At 41.6% G+C, this 20,218-nt stretch overlaps 1 protein-coding gene across 1 annotated transcript in view; it reads right to left on the bottom strand.

Annotated features, from left to right (window-relative positions):
- Positions 1 to 20,218, bottom strand: part of sema5a (sema domain, seven thrombospondin repeats (type 1 and type 1-like), transmembrane domain (TM) and short cytoplasmic domain, (semaphorin) 5A) — a 142,275-nt gene that overhangs the window by 46,575 nt on the left and 75,482 nt on the right. Inside the window, exons 8-14 of the mRNA XM_080489449.1 lie at positions 19,096 to 19,381; positions 17,281 to 17,416; positions 12,146 to 12,350; positions 8,172 to 8,379; positions 6,092 to 6,209; positions 2,292 to 2,473; positions 213 to 356 (exon numbers count right to left, since the gene is read on the bottom strand). Of these exons, the coding sequence (XP_080345575.1) occupies positions 213 to 356; positions 2,292 to 2,473; positions 6,092 to 6,209; positions 8,172 to 8,379; positions 12,146 to 12,350; positions 17,281 to 17,416; positions 19,096 to 19,381 (1,279 nt within the window). The remainder of the gene's footprint in view (positions 1 to 212; positions 357 to 2,291; positions 2,474 to 6,091; positions 6,210 to 8,171; positions 8,380 to 12,145; positions 12,351 to 17,280; positions 17,417 to 19,095; positions 19,382 to 20,218) is intronic.

The raw sequence follows: 20,218 nt of genomic DNA, 5'->3' as shown, positions 1-20,218 counted from the left end.
ACAGAAAACAGAAGAGGAAAAAAAAAGAAGAAAAAAACAGAAAGTCGCAGCCAAAGTCAAACTTCTTAACTGCAGGTTCCACATTCTTTTTTCTTTCACATGCACATGACTAAAACCCAAACAGCATGTACAGCATGTATTGTCCTTAATTGGTATCTGTCAACAAATGCGGATATACGTGGGCGTGCAGAGTTAGGACGAGCATCACTTACCTCTCCTCGCGGTTCTGGCCCACGCACACACGTCCGCCGTGGCGGGGGGTCGGGTTGCTGCAGGATCGCTGACGCACCTGGAAGCCGATGCCGCAGCTGGTGCTGCAGGGAGACCAGGAAGTCCACGGAGTCCACGCTCCGTTCCTAATGAGAAGCACAATAGCACATCAAGGGTCCGCAGCCTTTCAGCCATTCTCTTACGACTCAAATAAAGAGCTATATTTATTGTGCTGCACAGCCAACGCTCTCTCAAAGGGAGTGTGAAGATGTGAAAGATGAAAATGTGACTCTCTGTCAGGTATTTGCCCATATTCGCTGACTTTTGAATGTCTTCACAATTCTATCAATCTAATGTTATTCAGAAAATAGTGCACTGTAGAGTAGGATAGCTTGGGTAGATTTCATAACCATCTGTAACAGCGTTGTAATTCACCCCTTGATTCATGTGTTGACGAAGCATTTCCAAACTTACGATTATGGAATTATGAGTTATACTCAATAACATATACCTGCACCAAAATTCAGCAAGAACAGTAGTATCCCATTTACAGTTTCAAGCTATAAACCAATTGTAAGTTGCTTATTTTAGCCCTTAAAACAATCTTACGTAGAAAATTGTTTCTGACCTTTCGTAAGCGAGATGTTAAAAAAATCCCCAAAAAGATACATCTTGCAGGTCAACAGAGTTTAATTCAATATTGATAAATAATATATTGCTGCCAATTATGCCAGCTTACCTGTGAATGTTTAATATGCAAAGAAACAACTAAGAAGTCATGGTCACATCGAGACCTATTTGACTCTTTACATGTATTTAAACAAAAAGATTCAAGCTTATGTTATCAGGCTGAGGCACATCAGAATATTTTTAGAAGTTAAAAATGGAAACCCAATAAATAAATGTCATGCAAGTGCGCACAAGGATGACTGTAGATCTCCAAAAGTCAGAGCAAATGATCTGTCCTTCTGCTTTTGTTATTGTTCTGGGAAAGTAGTTGTCTCGGGGTGGTCACTCATTCCTCATTATTGGTTACACAGCAGAAGGGCAAGAACCTTATGTTTACATTTCACTATAACTTGGGGAGTCTTGTTTGCCAAATGATGAGCGGAGGGAAACAAAATAATTGAGACCGAAGAATGTCTATGTGGAGACATTAATGTATAAGAAGGATTTCTGCAGATTTGACATTACTCTCAAGCTAAATCCGGGAGTGTGTGTATATTTCATATTGTGTTGACAAGCTCCTGCATGTCTCCTGTTCTGATAAGGAAAAGCAAGAATTTATATTTGGAGCATGAACTAATCTCACATTATTCACAAAAATTAAGTTGACAGTGAAATGCTTGCCCTTATCAGCATATCCAATCTTTCACCGAAGAACACGTTCACGGGCTTTGCTTTGGATAAAAAAGACAGATGCAGCACTAGTAAACTGAGTGTTAAAACTTGAAATTGTCAGCCGAGCGGCGCAAAAACAAAGTGACATTTATTTATTCAACACTTACCCTCAGATAACTTGACAGCAAATGTGAAAAACAGAACCATTAACCATGTGCACATTCATAATGAGCAGGTGAGTGGATGTAGGATTTGGTTAATATCAACCTATCTAATATCTACCCTAGAAAGTTTAAACGTTGTGGTTGTTACTATAGTACAGAGGTACCAAACACATTTTATTTCAGCTGCCATTTATAGCCCAATTTCATCTTGAGTGCACTGGACCGGTAAAATAGTGCCATAATAACCTTTACTTTTAAACTTTAACATTTTTCTTTGTTGTGGTGCAGAGTTTACATGATGACAATGTCTATATGTTTGCAAAACCAAACAATTACGCCCCAAAATTTCTACAATCGCAACATAAAGTTAATTTTAATGACACCTTCTGGAGCAAAATAAAGTGAAATTTCCCCCAAAATGCATGACATTTGTTGAAAAAGAAAGCAATTTGTAGAATTTGCTTGCTTGCTTGAAGTCTTTGCAGGCCAGTATTGGCCCACGGGCCTTATGTTTGACACTCCTTGTAAAGATGAACTAAAATTGTACATCAGCGCTTTCGTGTCAAAGCAATTTACCTGGAGCAGTTGGCCACCTCGACGCTGATCCCGTGACATTGCTGACCGCCACACTGAGGGGCGGGGTTGTCGCAGGCTCGGGTCCGACACAGGCAGGACCCCGGGCTGCCTCCGTCATTATGGCTACAAGTGGACCAGCCTGACCAGGCACCGAAGCCTCCATCGACTGTCACATTACGGACCTGTTAGCAACAAAGAGCCAAAAATAAAGCATTTGAAAGTAATGGCTTTTCTCTGAATCAGGTTATTACGTTAGAGCGACGCTCCCAGGATTGTGTTGCTCTGGGAAACGCAGCCCATGGGTATGGGATGCAAACAGAAATCAATTTCCCTCAAATAGATGCCAAAGTAAGTGCATTATATCATCTACAGCAGGTCCAAAACTATGATATTATGTGCTGTAAACACGAGGAAGATGTACAAAAATTGTTTCGGGATATGATGAGATTCCAAAATAGAAAAAGAGAGATGCGGAATAGGCAGATGGAGGCAGAGAATGGACACATTCAGAGGACCGAAATACGAGGAAATAGAAGTGGCCTCATAAATGAAAATCTGAAGGAAAACAGAATCAACCAGGAAGGCTTCGATATTGCAGGAGCTATGAATTACGAGTGATGTCTCGGGCATATGAGGGAAACACAGAAAAAGGCAGAGGTGTGAGACTCGGAGCAGCAGATGATATGAGCCGTGTCGCTGCTACATTTCAGGGTGATTTAAAAACGCGAAGAACACTTTCACACCAGGAGAAACAGAGAGCGAGATCATCAGCCGCTTTAGAATAACGTCTGCCCTCTGCTCTTTGTAATTGAACTCCGCCGTGTGCCTAAATGAGAGGCGCTTGGCAGAGGGAGACAACATCTGCATCAATGGGCTGCCTCGAAAGCAAACAGCTACACAGGGACAGCCAATACAGCAATATCGCAGTATCATTTGCAGCTCAGAGGCCATAAATAATTTGGTAGGCGTATAATATCTACTCAATGAATATTTAATGCTGTATATTTTGAATTAGAAAATAAACATTTGAATGCTTTCGTTTCTTTAAAACCGGTTAGAATCATGTTTTTAATTTAATCGATATGCTGAAGGGCGAAAAAGCAGGGTGAGTGACTATATAAGTATATATTATTTGTTTACGGTGACCGTCCGTCCGTCCATCCATCCATCCATCCATCCATCCATCCATCCATCCATCCATCCATCCATCCATCCATCCATCCATCCATCCATCCATCCATCCATCCATCATCCATCCATCCATCCATCCATCCATCCATCATCCATCCATCCACACATGTTTTATACCCGCTTTAACCAATGTAGGATTGTGTGAGGTTGGAGCTGATCCCAGCTGACATTGGACAACATTGTCCAGGTCACCAGTCCAAAATCCACAAGGCCAAAATAAAGAGACAAACCACACATGCACACATCCAGCCAATATACATAATATTTATTTGAAATGAGGAGGAAACCAGGGTACTGGGAGAAAACACACGTATCCACAGGTAAAACTTGCAAACGCCACACAGAGTCCCTGAGCACAGAATCACACTTTCTTCAGATCAGGGTGCTAACCAATAAGACTACTGGACATCCAGAAAATGCAGAAGATCGAGATCAATGTCAAACTCAGATCCTGGAGGACACACCTGAATGTCCTGATGGTTAGGGTTAGGGTTCAGGAGTTACTGACAGGATAATTGCTGGTAGGTATGAGTGCAATTATGTTATTATCGGTTGAATGTTGCCGCATGATGTACTGATGATCTGTACAGCGTATAAAGTGTCATAGAAGATGGATGGATGCATGTTTTCCTGTGATTATAAACCAAAACTTTAAATATAAAATATACAAAGCTGTGACTAATGCTTTCACCTCCTCGAAAAATCACAGTAAAACAAATTTGAGCTTCTTTCCGTGCAGACATAAGGCTCTCATGCCAGATGGCATTTATGAATAGGTTGGTAAAGCGTATCTCCTGCGTCTGCCTACACAACACGACTCAGTGTGCAAACCCTGAACTGGCCTCCAACTCCAGACTTCCACTTTGCAGGAGTACACAGCCGAGCCGACGCTCAGCCAGTTTAGCCTTTCGCGTACCGTTAATGGACTCATGAAGAGTGAAACTCTAACTGTTATGAAAGACCACTCTTATCTTTCAATATTTACATCTTGGCATTGGATTGTTGCAAACACACAATTTCCCTGCTCCGGTCTGGCTTCAGGTGCCCTGTTCTATGGTCGTTACTCACGGTCAACACGCAAAGTTATTACTGCTCAAGTTCATTTGTGTTCATTCAAATAGAATGAACCTGGTTAGACTGAGGTTAACTAAATACATATCCCATTAGTGGTTTGAACAGTGGTATTTGACGACCTGAAAATATATCAGCATTAGTGGCCATATGAGTGACGATATATAATATTTGGTTAGATCCTATATTTAAACTATTTTAAGTCATTTTCTTAACAGAGTATGTGAATATTGGGGTATTTTCTATCCAATTAAAAAAGTGCTAGAATATCATTAGCTTATCAGGATTAAAGGTAAATCAGAAAAAGTCTGTCATACGTAAAAGCTTGTTTATCCAATATTCTGAAAACTGAAGCATAAAAAAGAAACTGTGGTTTTTGATAAGTTAAAACCTCTCTTGATATAAATTATCAAATTAAATATTAAATATACAACATGTTAAAAGAGTGAGTTCTGCATCCATCCTATGAAACAACTACATTTGCAGCAGTGACAGTATTTATCAGTCAAACAATCAATCCAGCTCCTTTTGCTTAGCAACGTATTTAAAGGGATTCACAAAAGATATACGTACACATGCAGACATGCATACAACTCTCGCGTATAAATGTGTGTACACATATGGTATAGACACATGCACACAGCCACACACAGGGTAAATGTGAAGAAAGTTAAGGTGAATCACAAAAGGTGGTAGTATGTGTGTGGGTGGTCAGGTAGTAGCCCCCCCCCCCCCCCCCCCCCCCCCAGCTAATTGCACCTTGCCTACACACACACATATACATACAAGAAGCCATATAATAATAGGTGCATATGTACAGACTACAAATATATACATTTTCAATAGTCAGTGTGTGTCTGAAATTATATGTGGATGCAGTGTTGGCAAGCCTTCTGCCAGAGCACGGCTGACAGATGCCACTGAATGCTCGGTGGCCTGAGTATCAACTATTCCTCTGAATGCAAAGCCACATAAAGGGCACGGAGGGATGCAGCACTCTTAGCTGTGACTGGTTTGAAAATGATGTCTTGCAAACAGTGAGGGAAGAAGCACTATGCTGAAATGGATGGGATTGCCGCCCCTTAATACTGCTTCCAATTTTAGAGTACGTTAAAACAAATGGAAGAGCTGCTTTGCTAATGAAACAGCAGTCGGGGGTGAATGATTGAGGGAGCAGTCTTGATCGCTACAGCAGTACACGCCTTGCGAGCTACGGGGGTACACGCCTTGCGAGATGTGCTCAAAATGATATGATTCCTGGGTTTGAGGGGCCGTCGCTTGTGAGTTGAGAGTCGTGTGTGTGTGTGTGTGTGTGTGTGTGTGTGTGTGTGTGTGTGTGTGTGTGTGTGTGTGTGTGTGTGTGTGTGTGTGTGTGTGTGTGTGTGTGTGCGTGTGTGCGTGTGTGCGTGCGTGTGAAGGCCAAGTGAGGATAATTGTGTTTTTCCACCAACTTTCAGGTTTCACATTGGAGACAGGAAAGAAATTGAGCAGTAACATTGAAGCATGCGCAAATCAGATAGCGGCTCCCTGATACTCACAGGGCATTTTGTGACGCTCTGCTCCCATTGGCTCATCCTGACACTTTCCTCCAGGGTGGTGCATTTCTTCAGCAGCAGATCCCAGCCACAGTACGGGTCGCGGGCTCCTAAACAGGCTCTGAAAGAAGCGGATAAAGTTCACTTTTAATGGGCTTTCGCTAACCTGTCATGTATGCACACTGACGGCTCTGCACCCTTTTACAATATGAAATGAAACATCAGATTTGAGAGGGAGATCGTAAAGAAAGGAAAAGATAAGATGGTTGGGGACATGATAAATGAAAAAATTAGAACTGATAGATAAGATTGTGGCAGAAGGTATAGGAGAAAGTATCAGAAGAGGGAAGGCGGTCGGTATAAGGGAAGTAAAGGTCGGTTAATGCAGGACAGAAATTGGCGGACGACATAAAAGGTGAAGACAAAATCAGAGAGATAAAGGAGAAACAGCTCAAAGAATAAAGAAAGCAGATAAGAAGAGCAGGTAACAAAAATGGACATTTTGTTGTGAATAGAGAACAACGACATGCATCAGTCTGCATCAGCATCAGCAAATTATGCCTTCACACAATTTGCTGAACTGATTTTCAGGTAATCTCGCACCAAGCACTGGGATTACACATTTTCCTCCACAAACACACTTGAATATTCCTTCTCCGAAATAGCTTATCAGCCCAACAGATATTCCCTGGATCTGTCTTTGTCATATCTGCTTCAGATGGTTTATTGAGTGCAATAAAAAGCCTGATGTTATTCTTTTCATATAAATATAAGTCAGTAGTGACAGCACAATGACATATCTCCGAGCTGCAGGCGTCAACGCTGCCTGACGTGTCCCTAGTAAAATGTAACAAAGTTGTCTTTGGGCTTCATAACAATGAACTGCATGCCGACACAAACTACATTTCCATGTGAAATTGCAGAAATGTAAGACTCTCCTGCACACATGAGACAGCTGACATAATGTCTGTGAAAAAAAGAAAAAAGAAAAGGGGGGGGATTGGATTGTATCTGCTCTGACTGAGATATCAGGGGTGACGGAGGGCAGCGTGAAATGAAAAGAAGAAGAACAAGTCAGTACCTGTCTTCCAGAGGGGCCTTAAGGGCCTCGTGGATTGTAACACACCCATCAGTGAGCCAACAGAGACAGCCTCCTAATATTTCAAGCAGGTAAACCTCAAAGAAATGTCACTGATGAACACAGAGACTCTCCAAGTAGCTGCCAGTCTGATTTCACAGTTTTTTTTCTTGCCTGTTTAAAGTATGAAAATGCCTGAAAGATACGATTAAGTGTCATAATAGCTGCAGCATGAATCACAGAGATGCAGCTGCAATACAAAGCCTTAACTCTGTTGTGTATACCAATAACGTCTCACTGTGTGAGAGACAAGGAATGCAGGTGTGATTCCTTCTCTGCGTGCAGTGATGGATGGTATCCCAATCTTGTGGTGAGTCTTCACACCTTGGCCTCTGTCTCAGATTTAAATTTTTTCTTCTCTTTTTCAATATTTATGCCTTTATGGAGCTTCTCCCGGACAGACAGAAACTCAATATATCTCATAAACATGTGCACAGTCGCTGCAGGACTGTGCAGGAGGGACGAGGCACACAGTGTTTTCTTTTTGCGTGTGTGCGCGTGTGTGTGCAGGTCAGTGACAACCAGAGACAGGAAAACAGTGAGAGAGACAGAAAGAGGGCAGATGTGGAAACCTCTGGAGGCTCATGCAAAGCTGATTTGAGGGGTTTAAATCTTAGCAAAGGCCTCTAACAAACACAAAGGTCTGACTCTAAAAGATAAAAAATAATATCTCATGAAAGAAAGGGCTTTTAAACTGTGTTTCCACTGAAGTCAATGGAGTGTTTGTTTGGTGAATGGATTTCACTTATGTAGCACTTTTCAACTGCTTGAGCAGTCCCAAAGCACTTTACATCGTTAGTCTCACACACACGCACGCACGCACGCACGCACGCACGCACGCACGCACGCACGCACGCACGCACGCACGCACGCACGCACGCACGCACGCACACACACACACACACACACACACACCAATGTTTGTTTGATTGTGCATTTACTCACTCTCTGCTCTTGTGGTAGCTGCATCTCTTGAGTGGGATCTTGATGACCTGGTCTCTTACACCCACATAAAGCTCGCTGCGGCTGTGCAGGATCAGCAAGCTTCGGATGGGCTGCCTCTTCCTGGGCGGGAACAGTTCGATCTCCTCCAACAGGCAGTTCCCCGTGGACTGGTTGAGCGGGGAAAGCACTTTCCTGATAGTACCGTAATCTGGAAGAGAAAGTGGAGGAAGAGGGGATTTGGTCACTAAAGGGTGAAGGGTGATTATCTGCACAATAAGAGCGTGAAGTAATGTAGGAGAGAGCATCCGGAAGACAGAGTAACAAAAGAAGAGATTTTACAGAAAGGCAGAAACGAAGAGCCAACGTGAACTCAGTGCAGGTGGAGTTCCTAACGGGGGAGTCTCTGAAATGAGACTGTCAAAAAGAGTGGTGGCGGCTGCTCTGCCAAGCTTGGTCATGCCATCAACATAGAGCACTGTAGATTCCACCATGGGATTGATATGACACCAGGAGGAGTGGGATTCCTTGTCATTGTGAATACACCCTGACCTTTATTTTGTGTAAGACGGGCCCTGTGAGATGAAGTTAGTGTGAATTTTCTTTGAGGGAGTGCTAAAACAAACATCATCTATTATACATGCTTTTCCCCTGGGCAAGGAAAAAAGTAATTAGGTGCACAGTGATGCCATTGGAAGAAAGGTGAAATGCTAATAGGTAACTTTAAGGCAGGGACTATAAAAGTTAAGTTTTGCCCCAAGCAGTATGAGCAATCATTCCATAACTATTTGAAGTAACAAGTAACATAACCGTGTATAATTTCATATCCGGGAGTTACATAACAGTTCCAGTAAGGCTCCTTTATTCGGACATTACTACAGTGAATGATTAATAGTCACTCTATGGATCGTGTCACAATGTCTAATAATTGCCTACTTATCTTGCATAATTATTATTTACAATTGAATGCAATTCATATTTTATGATAACATTCTTCCTTTCAATAATTCTCTCAGTGCAGTGGATAGGCTGGATGAAATCCAGTGGTGCAGGATTAATGCAACCCTGATTGGAGAATGTGCTCTCCTTGCACGGTAATTTTCATTCAAATTGCACTATTGTACTTTAAGTTTAGTTTGATTTGCACAAATAATTATTATTCGATTGCTCTTCTTCCTATTGTCCTTGATATAAATTATTGATGCAATGAATTATACAGTACATCGCTATAGTTGGCTGTTGTAACGTCTTCCTTTGGGATCATTTGCCACTTGTCTTATTCTCTAACGTTGACTTTCCTTATAGCACACAGTGTTTAAACAGCAGATGAAATTGAGTTTCATTAGCACAAGTAACAATTACCATACTTATTTCAGTAACATGTCCTGCAAGGGCAGAAATTTCATGTAGCTGTGAGATGGAACTGAACTAAATACGATATAGTCATTACAAAGGAATTTCTCAAGGAGGAAGCATTACAGTGTAATGATTAGCACTTTCACATAGCAGTGATTATATTCCTGATTCAAGTCTGTGCAGAGTTTGTATGTTCTCCCTGTGCGTGGGTGGGTTTTCGCCAACTCGTCTGGGTTCCTTCCACAGTCAAAAAACAAGCATTTAAGGATAATTGATGACTCTAAAATTACACATAATTGTGAAAAGCAAGTGTGTGTTGTTTTCTGTCTGTATGTATTTGCCCCGTGACGGACTTGGCGACTTCTTCGAGGTGTATCGCGCCCGTAAGATCCCCTGAACCAAAGTTAGATGAGGTGATAAAAAACATGAATGGTTACATTCATTTCTAAGTGCCATAATCTAGTTCCCAAAGTTCAAAATCTGCCCATTTTATTATTGCTGTAACAATCATAAAAAGCTCCTGAATTTGATATAAATCAAACTACTTGAAATCTAATAAATGCCAGAAAACAATTGTAAATCTAACTTAAGTTCACATAGTCATAAATGCACGTGCTCTTCTTCTGGGCTTTTAAACAACATACTAAATTATTGCGAGACATGAGGGGGCAATCTTTTAAAAAAAACATGGTGTGGCTATAAAAATATAACAAATGCTCTCTGTGTATGCTTTCTTTTGTAATGTTATATAATGTCTAATTTAGGTATCCCACCTCCATCCCTATAAATTCCACCTCTGATGCCATGAATTATGATCGTATTTCTTTTTCAAGACATGTAACTGGTAAAAGGTTCAGTACTTTATAACCTTTCGCATTTAACGGATTCCTGTTCACATTAACCGCAAGCAAAAAATAAATCCTGCTGGAGGGCAAAGATGACTAACCAGGGCTGAATAGCAAATTAAGGTGAAACGTTCTACAGGCCACATTCCTGAATAAAAATACTCCACGATTTTTGGAAGCCCAGTTGGAGCAATCAGGTTTTCCACAATGGCCCCAATCAGCAGCGTGCATTAAGGCATTAATAATAGCATGAGATTAGGTACAGTATGTGTACGAGCCAATGGCCTTGGCGGTGTTTCCGATGTTTTCATTAGCGGGTGGTTATTGTCTGGGGAACTTGCTATGTGGGCAGCCCTGGTCCGATGTTACATCGATCACAGCGCCATGCAAACAATGAGAGGGGCGTTTTTGAGGGAGACGCCAAGCACAGAAGCAGTGAACTGGAACAGACTGTGTGTGTTCGTGTGTGTGTGTGTATGTGAAAGTAGAATCGAGAGAGAGAGCGACTGCCCGCTTGTATGTGAGATATCCTAAAATAACACTGAAGCTACAACAGGAAGATCATGTTGACATTTCCCAGCGGGCTTATGGTACATTAGCCCAGTGAAGTGGATCAACACATTCAGATTCTGCTCGGCGCACCTGTTCATAATCCATACATGTACGTTAAATCATAACACAGACACTCAAACATTGGTATCTATCTGGCGCATTGCTGATACGGCTTTTCATACCTTGCCAAGTCAAATGGTGGATGTTATCACATCCGTATGCTCAAACAGAGGACTGATAAGCAGATGGTGCCAGGCATGTCAGTCAGAGGACCAGTCAGGGTTGTAGATGTGTATTATTTATTACCCGTCTTCTTTCTGACACATGACTAGTGGCTATTTAGTGGTATTTATGATCCCCTTGTGAGGGATTGCATGAGAGCGACATGTGCTGTACTGTTTCTGTGTGCCTGCCAACACATATGTATTGTAGTGTATGTGTTGTGTGTGTGTCTCTCTCTCTCTCTCTCTGCGTGTGTGTGTGTTTGTGTGTGTGTGTTCACATGGTGCATCTGGAGGACATATGGAGGTATAGAGTGATCAAGCTTTTTTCAAAGGCAAAGCTTTGATCCAGATACAGATCGATTGGTTTCATTATTCTTCCCGCTAGCCTTTTATTTCCTTATTCAGAGAGTACTTCAAGGACTCAAGTATTTCTACGTATTAATCAATATGCATGGTTGTGTGAGCAACAGTCAGTGCTAACATTTCAAAACACCATCCTTAGGTATAAAAAAACCTCAAAACCTCAGCTGCACTGTGTGGGTGTGTTCCGATCAGATTCTTATTGTTGCATGGAGCTTTTGAGTTCAGTCTTTTTATATGCCAAAACCTGCCCTCGTCAAAGCTGTGAACACAGGAAATAAAATAAAACAAATGTGACTAAGATAACTTTCTGCGGTTATGTAGAAGAACCTGGTGTAGATAATATAGAATAGAATAGAATAGAATAGAATAGAATAGAATAGTGACAGCACTAAAAAACACACATAATGGTAGAAAATCTAATACAGAAGGTAAGATATAAGTAAAAAAATATGTACAACTAAGGAGTATTTACAAGTAGTGCAGTCGTGTAGTAGGTGTTAGAAAAATTGCGAACTTTACTTTACTGAGAGCAGATTTCAGAATATGACAAAGTGACATAATCATGAAGTGGTGTAGGTGCACAATACATATACAAATAAACATTTTGCAAGATAGCATTGTATAATGAGGAACCCACCAGTGGCCAAATAAATGATGTGGAACAGCATGTCTTTCCCCTGCACCACATCCACCGCCACATGTGTGAAGCGCACGTTGTCCTCCATGAAGTAGGGCACGGGAACCACGGGTTGGACCACCTCATGCATCAGCAGGAACTTTTGAGCATCCTGGAGGTTTCTTTGAGTCAGGTTAATGTAGGAGCCAGCTTCTATGGTGCCGCACTGTGGAGGCGAGGTAGTCAGACAGAGAAAGGTTGGACAGACTGCATTAATGAGAGTCAAGCTCCTTGGGATGGCAAGTTAATAGGCTTAAGATTATGTCTGTGCAGAAGTACCACCAAAGATGGAAAAGAGAGGAACCGAATGATTAAATGAACACGGCTTTAAAGTCAATTGCTGTCTCCTTGCAGAGGTTTGCTATCCTCCCCAACCTCAAGGTTTTGTAGTCGATACACCAGGGCTGACGGAGGGAGGGTGAATGAATGTTTGACTGAGCAAGTGGTTATCTCCTTTATTAGATTTTCTTTTCTTCATATGCATATATATTGCTTGTGAGTTTTAGCCGTAACCCGACAATAATGTGGGCTGATTGTGCCATTCTTTACCTCAAAGAAAATATCTTAAAAAAAGGTTTTTCAGGTCTTCATTATTGCTCCTCATGATATTTCTGCACACAGTTCTCTCCCTAAAAGCAGCAATATCACCCAAACAAAGAAGTCTCTGAACAATAAAGCTTCAAAATGACCAGATTTGTGCAGAATCACAACAGCAGAACCATCTCACATACATAGGCAGATTTCATCATCACAGACTCATTTGGATTTATTCTACACTGTTGACCGTGTTTTTCAGCAGAGCTCTGGGACTGAAGCACCACGGCACCAAATTATAATTTGAAATGTCTGATATGTAAGATATTTCCCAGGATTCATTTATTGAAAAAAGAATTCAATAATGTGAACTCTGCAAATGGGAGCATCAAGAAAGCAAAAACAAAGAGTCACGTCCAAAATATAATTTCTATATATGAGCCACTAAAGCGTGTGAAGTCTATACGAGACAACCAAATGTGTGAAATGACACACCGTAATGTTCATTGTACTTTAAATAGAAGGTGAGTTTTGACATTCTTCCAATAGTCAAGTTCCTGAAACGACATTAAATGCAGATATGTTACATCATCAGGGCATATTGTAACATTAATGGTGTATTTAACACCTTAATCTGGATCCCAACACTCATACACTGAATGTGCGACTCACTAGCATCAGTCCTTTGGCTAACTGTACCACTCATTCCAAGAAAGACATGTGACTGAGGGTGCTGTTCTCAAATGTTCACTCCAAGCCGAAGTTAAAAGCTGGCAGTCTTTTGTATTTCTAATTTTGGCAAGTGTGGAATTAGTGTTTTATGTATCCCATCTCAACGTACCTCTCTAAGCATTCAGAGAAGTGAGTTGTCAGAAATATATTTGTGCTCTTTTATATGGAAACGTTTAAGTCGACCAAGCTTAAAGGGACATTGGCGAGGCACGAAGCCAGTTGAGCTTAGGGAGGGATTGTTGAGTAAAGCTAAACATGCATGTCCTTTTTAGCAAAAGAGGTCCACTGCCGGGGTCAGGATTAGCCACAAATAGGCACTACATTTAGACAAAGAAAAGAAACGTATGATAGGCATTGTAATTACAACCCGGATGAATGAGTCTATTTGGTTTTGAGAGCAGCATCAGGTTTGCTCCAGGCTAACCATAGGTAGCCTCTTCCCGCAAAGCAGAGGCCAGACCTTGTGTGGCGATTAGTTCCTGCTGGCTAGCTACAGTGACAACAGCATGGAGACTTTATACAGATCAATCCCCAGCCCTGCATGGGCTGGCAGATGAGAATCATAGAGGGCTTTCCCAGGATGGTGACCGGATCAGTGGCTTGCTATAATAAGAAAAAAAAGCCCTGAAGAATAGGGAAATGCTGCAGCGACTGTACATGAACATGTATGTGTCTCGGTGCCTCCAATAAGACCTTTTCTTATAACACAAAAAAAATGTAAAGCATGTGTGTCTGTGTGAAGTGACACATGTTGAAGTTATTCTTTTGTGGTATGTCCTTGCACGGCATGCATGTGTGAATCCCCGAGTGTCTGCATGACTACATTTCTGCCACAGTTACAAAGTCGGGAGCCGGCCAGCGGGTGTCCATGACATCTGCCAATGTGCAGTGAGATGAATGGCGTGATTTCCTCAGCACAGTCAAGGTGAGGGACACTACCATCATTTGGCTGAGGGCCCATCTCACACTCGGCTGTCCTGCTCATCACCACCACACTGTGCTCTGCCAGCATGATAAGTGCCACTCAGAAATAAGGTTGTTGTACAGCATGTTTTTACTAAATGAGTTCCTGTTTGAAACGCCTCCAAGGTGTTGCATCCTGATAAGATGTCATTTCCCTTTTCCCCTTAGTTTCCAGGTTATCTACATTTAAAGTAGAAAAATAAATGTTTTTTTTTTACATTTTCAATATTTTGATCACAGGGAAGATGAAAGTGACACAGATATGTCAGTTCAAATGTTCACGATAAGAAAAACGTTCTTTGCACCAACATCTGACAGAGCATATTTTACAACATATGGCAGCTGAACAATGAGTGCATTTTTACAGTAAGCAATTACAGAGTGACAGAAAACCTATACAACACAGAGATGGTATTAGCTCCTAATGTACAGAGAACATGACTCATAGCCTGAATAAACCATGCAGGATCAATCCGCGTGGCTCAAATAAATAGGGGGATTTTCTCTGCAGACAGACAGAGAATTAAGCTCTCAATCAATGACCAGTGCGTGTGTGTGTGTGTGTGTGTGTGTGTGTGTGTGTGTGTGTGTGTGTGTGTGTGTGTGTGTGTGTGTGTGTGTGTGTGTGTGTGTGTGTGTGTGTGTGTGTGTGAGTAATGACTTCACAGTCATAATTATCCCAACTCTGCAGCAGTCTATAGCCCTTTTTTTTATGTGGGTGTTTTTGTGTACAGTAAATAGGTACTGTACATGGCTGGTGGCTTTTATGACACCTGGAGGTGTTTGTACATGCACATCTGTGTAGGTGTGGGGGCTGAAAGGGCAAAAAAAAAAGAAAAAAGCAAGAAAAAAAAGCCAGGCAGGCTATAAATCCTGCGCTCGTAAATCTAATCCTCCAACATTGACAAATGCTTGATGAAGATGTCACTGAAACCTAGATAAAGTGCGCATCGGTCCAGCGGTGAGGAGCAGCCATTGTACCCAAGCTTAAGTGAAGAGATGGCGATGGAGAGGAAGAACGGATCCTGGCTTATCCTTGAGGAACACAGCCGTATTAGGGCTTATGGCACATAGAAACCCCTCTGCGGAGTACCTACGGTATGCTGAACAGCATGAGCCTGTGGTCAGCCCTGTCCTGATAGAGGAAATTGGTTTTCAGGACGATAAGTGAATTTCAGTCTGCCAGCTGCTGACATGTAGATATGTGAATGCATGACGGCCGTGAGAGGCTATGTTACACATTTATAGGAGTTTGCTTTTTTTATATTTTCTTATTTTTAGAAAACACAGTTAGCACTTTTCACCATAAGCAAATCATCCACTTTTCTGACTGAGCATGCCATTACAGATAATGTGCAAGTTCCCGATAGCAGGCCCATGGATCTGCTGGCTTGACGGAAACATGATCGAAGGGGCTGCGGCGGGGAAACACGTGTAGCAGTGAGGTGCGCATCAACCATTGGTAGCCAGACCTCAGAGGGAATTCAATCCCTTATGCAGAGCCTTATGGATTAGCTCCCTCTCTCTATCAGCGAAGCTTACAACAACTGCAGCCACTTCTGCTAATAAAACGTTCGCTCTGTGTCATCAGTATGGAGGAGCGCTTCAAATCAGAATAAGGTGCTTGGTTTGCCCCTCTGGGTTTTAGAATGGAGTGTAAACATAAAGTGCCACTTGTGCAAAACAAGGACACTTTATTAGGAGGAACTAAAGTTCACAGAACAAGGCTATGAAACATCTTCATGGAACGATTGCGCCATTGTAAAAAATCACAGTTTTTTATAACGGCCGCTCGTAATGTGGGTGTTTCCTGAGCGGGGGGGGGGGGGTGATTGAAAGTGAGAGGAAATTAATTTGAGCGAAAAGCTGCCCGGGACTGTGAGGCCAATCGAGGGCAAACATTCATCAGTTTCAACATGCTGTAAACACTGTACATACATTTCTTTGAGGGCGTGCATCCAATTGCACACGTTATTTGAAATATTGGACCGCGTACTGAGCCTGAATTACCTCTAATATGAACAAATGATATTTAACGGAGAGCTCTGAACTTTACACAGGTTATGAGTCCTGATGAATAACAAACATGTTTCCACTAATGTCAGTACTGAGAGTGCAATTTGCTTAGGAGATAGTTCATGTTCCATCCCTGCTCCCCACATAGGAAAACAAAATCTACATGCTTATTAATACTATTTCTCCAACAGACAATACAACACAGAAAGTGATTGTGATTTGATATATCAATAAAAACAGGGATGGCAATACTTGTGGAATTCAGGCAATTAACTATAAGTGTAAACAGTCATATGGCTTTTTATAGACCAGAAATAACATTTGCTGTACTTTATTCTTGAAAAAGTATTGTGAGTCTTTCCATATAGCCTTGAACAACCACATCTGTTACAATAATTATCATATTAGGTTTTTTAAATGGTACACAACTAGAAACACAGCATTAATGTAAACAGTAGTTTTCAGTCCCTAAAATGAATTATTTAATTAAAACACACATTTGAAATATATTCATTGTGACACATTAAAATCACAAGATGAGTTTCAGGGAAAACCGTAAGCATAACAATGTCATTTGTCTATCTCAGCATGAGCAAAACGTCTTTCAAGGCATATACCCAGCAAGTTCAATTCACCTGATTCTTTCGCATTAAAATAAGTGTAATAATTGTAACATTCACAGTCTATTAAATGTATTTCAAAGCCTGTAACTTGAAATAAAAATCTAAAGATACCTACAGCAATTAACAATAATGTTTAATAATGTGGAAAATGTAAAGCCAACAAAGAATACAATTTGACATGAAATAGCATGTGTTAAATAAGAATGAGATTCAGTTTTGCATCCTTACCTGAAAGTCTGGGTTGGGGTTGGGATATGGCAGCCAGGCGGACCTTGAGTTCTCCTGGTACTTGAAGGGTCCATGAAAAACTTGGGCTATGGCACTGAGATTGAAGGCACACACAGCAGATGCTGCAATGCTGTTTCTAAATGTCAAGAATGGAAAAAAAAAAAAAGGGCAGAAGAGAGAGAGAAAGAGAGAGACAAAGGCAAGTATTAGAGGAATGAAAGGTAGAAGGACACAGTAGTACGAGCAAGAAGTTGGTCAGACCTTGTTGGCATTTGTAAAATTGACCACTGTATGTTTGAACCACACTGGACCAACAGTACAAATCAAACGGCTGGACGGACAGACGCCGACGCTGGCGTAAGTGATCATCATTATTGGAGTATAAATCCAGCAATGGGCCACAATTAAGCTGTTCAGCTTGTGTGATTAACTGTACAGATCTCACGCCTGAAATACAGCCTTGACTTTTCAAGCTGTCAAGTTTCAACAAGTACCGGTCTCCTCCCTCGGACAAGAAAGTAAAGAATGGGAGTATTAACGCTCAACTCAAACTGTGAGACTTGGGTGATGTGAATTATAATCCAGTGCAGCTGTTCATTAAACTCCGTGCCTGCAGGGAGAAATGTTTCCAATACCCTTCAAAAGACTTCTTTTTCAGAGATGTGAAAGCATTGACCATAAAGAATTGATTACTCAGCTTTTAATAATGGTTGGCGCGTGTGTGCATGTGCTGGGGTGTGCTTTGTGACAGAGAGAAAAAAAAAAAATATATATATATGGAGGAACAGAAAGGGGAAACGATTGTGAAAATAATAGTTTTCATTACGCCTACAGTTTACTCGACACAGTGCACTCTTCCAATAAAAAGTGATGTAAAGTTTCTTTTGAGGGATTTAAATCTGAAGTAGCTGCTGGAGAAACCAAACAATTGGTAAATTGTTTGCAGTATATGGGAACTGATTTCTATCGCGCAAACCTTCATGAGGTCTGCATATGTTGCAACAAAAAAAATCCTGTTTTAGACTGGCCTTAAAAGAATCTCTGTTTGTCTGTTTTACCTTTGAGTACGTAGGTTTTTCTCTCACAATCCAAAAGCAGCTGTCTGAGGGTAATCGATCGTAACAACCCAAAAGACCTTGTTTGCTAAAGGTTTACGCATGCAAGTATGGGAACAAATGCTCACGTAAAATAGCCGACACTATTGATCTGTGATTGATGAATATGGAATATTGGCCGTGTGTTCCAGATTGTGCAAAATACTGGCCAGAGATTGTGCTAATAAACAATATGCAACACTCAATGTGATTCATTACTGCAGTTATTGTAGTGAGAAGCATTTCCTCAGCTGGCCCCCCCACGACTTTTATTTCCAGACTTTATACTAAAACAGTTTCTGTGGTATAGACACTTCTCAGGTCTTGCAGTCTTTTCCTGAATCTTCTTAGTTGCTTTTCTGATTCCCACGGCTTTGACATGTATTTGCTGTAATGCACCTATACGTCTGGTAGCCTCCGCGTCCAACACATCAACTGTCTTGGCGTCACAACTGTCTTTCTACTGCTGGGGGTTCAGCGTTCAATCCCATCACATGATGATGAACTCAAGCAAAGAATCTTCTACTTACAGCAGGCTCGTCTCATGTAAACAGTTTGAAATGTACACAAAACCCCTTATTTGACACACATGCAAACCAAACACAAAGGAGCAGAAACTTAACAAATCAGGTCCCGTTTTGTAAAAAGCAGCATGGAACTCGGATGTTCCTTCCTGTGAATGTAAATTAATTTCACAACCAGATAATCTCATGTCACTTACACATTGGTAGTGAAAATGCCATAGAGCAGCTCCAGCTCAGGCAAGTAGAAGGTGCCCTGCAACTCGTTGTAGTTGAAGGGGATCTCTCCCGGTCTGGAGCAGTTCAGCCTGGCCTTCATGAAGGTGGTCCATGTGTCCTCCAGAAGGAAGCGGCCACCGATGTCATTTTTACACACACGCCCGGCACGGGAAAAGACTGTCCGGCCACAGTCGTGCTCCACAGCATTTTCCCGGAAGAAGAAGTAGGTGAAGTTGCCGATGTCGTAAGAGGAAACGAAATTCGGTTCTGTTGGGGGACAAGTGGCGAGGGAACGTGAGAAAAAAAATGTCAGACGGAGAAAGAAGACATGAAAAAAATGAAGACAGTCCAAAGGAAGATAAAGTAGAGGGAAGAAGAAAAACTACAGAGAAAATACAGTTAAGGCTGTGGGAGTAAGAGGGAGTGGGAGAGTAGATGGGGGCGTGTTATGACTGATTGACTCAGTGTGTGTGTGTGTGTGTGCGTGTGTGTGAGAGCGCACGGCTCACACAACAGCAGGTGATCAGAATTAATAACTACAGGCCACGTTATTAATGACACTGTGTTGTAATAAGAAAACTCATTTTTCACTCGCCAAACCTAAAGGTTAGGATGAGAAATGACCGACACAGGTGTCGCGTAATAGCGCTCACCCTATCTGAAACACGCGACCTCCGCGACACAGTCACAAGTAACACGTTCATCTTTATGTATGACATTATTGGATCTGAACCGCACACTTTATTCTCACTGACAGTGATTTAATTCGGTTTTAAATGAAAGTGTTTCCCCCTCTCTTCATTTCAACACTTTTTTTTTTTTCTTTTTCTCCTCTCCACCTGGGCAGTGCAGAGGGGAGACAGGGAGGGGGGAAAAAAAAATCAATTCGCCATAAAATTAGTTATTAAACCTTCTCCCAGAAGGTTGCTGCCAAGCAACGTATCTGGTAGTTTTTAATTTATTTTTTCAATTTAGCTTAAATGTGAATCAGATAAAAGTCACTTGCTTGACAAGATACTGATTGACCTGCTCCTCTGTAGGCTGGACACCTTAAGCTGTCTGAAGTTCCTCAATCAGCACAAAGGAGGTTTGTGCTTGAAGTGG

Source organism: Lipophrys pholis (genome assembly GCF_963383615.2).
Source record: "Lipophrys pholis genome assembly, chromosome: 20".
Lineage (NCBI taxonomy): Eukaryota > Metazoa > Chordata > Actinopteri > Blenniiformes > Blenniidae > Lipophrys > Lipophrys pholis.
This window is presented reverse-complemented; position numbering and strand designations above follow the sequence as displayed.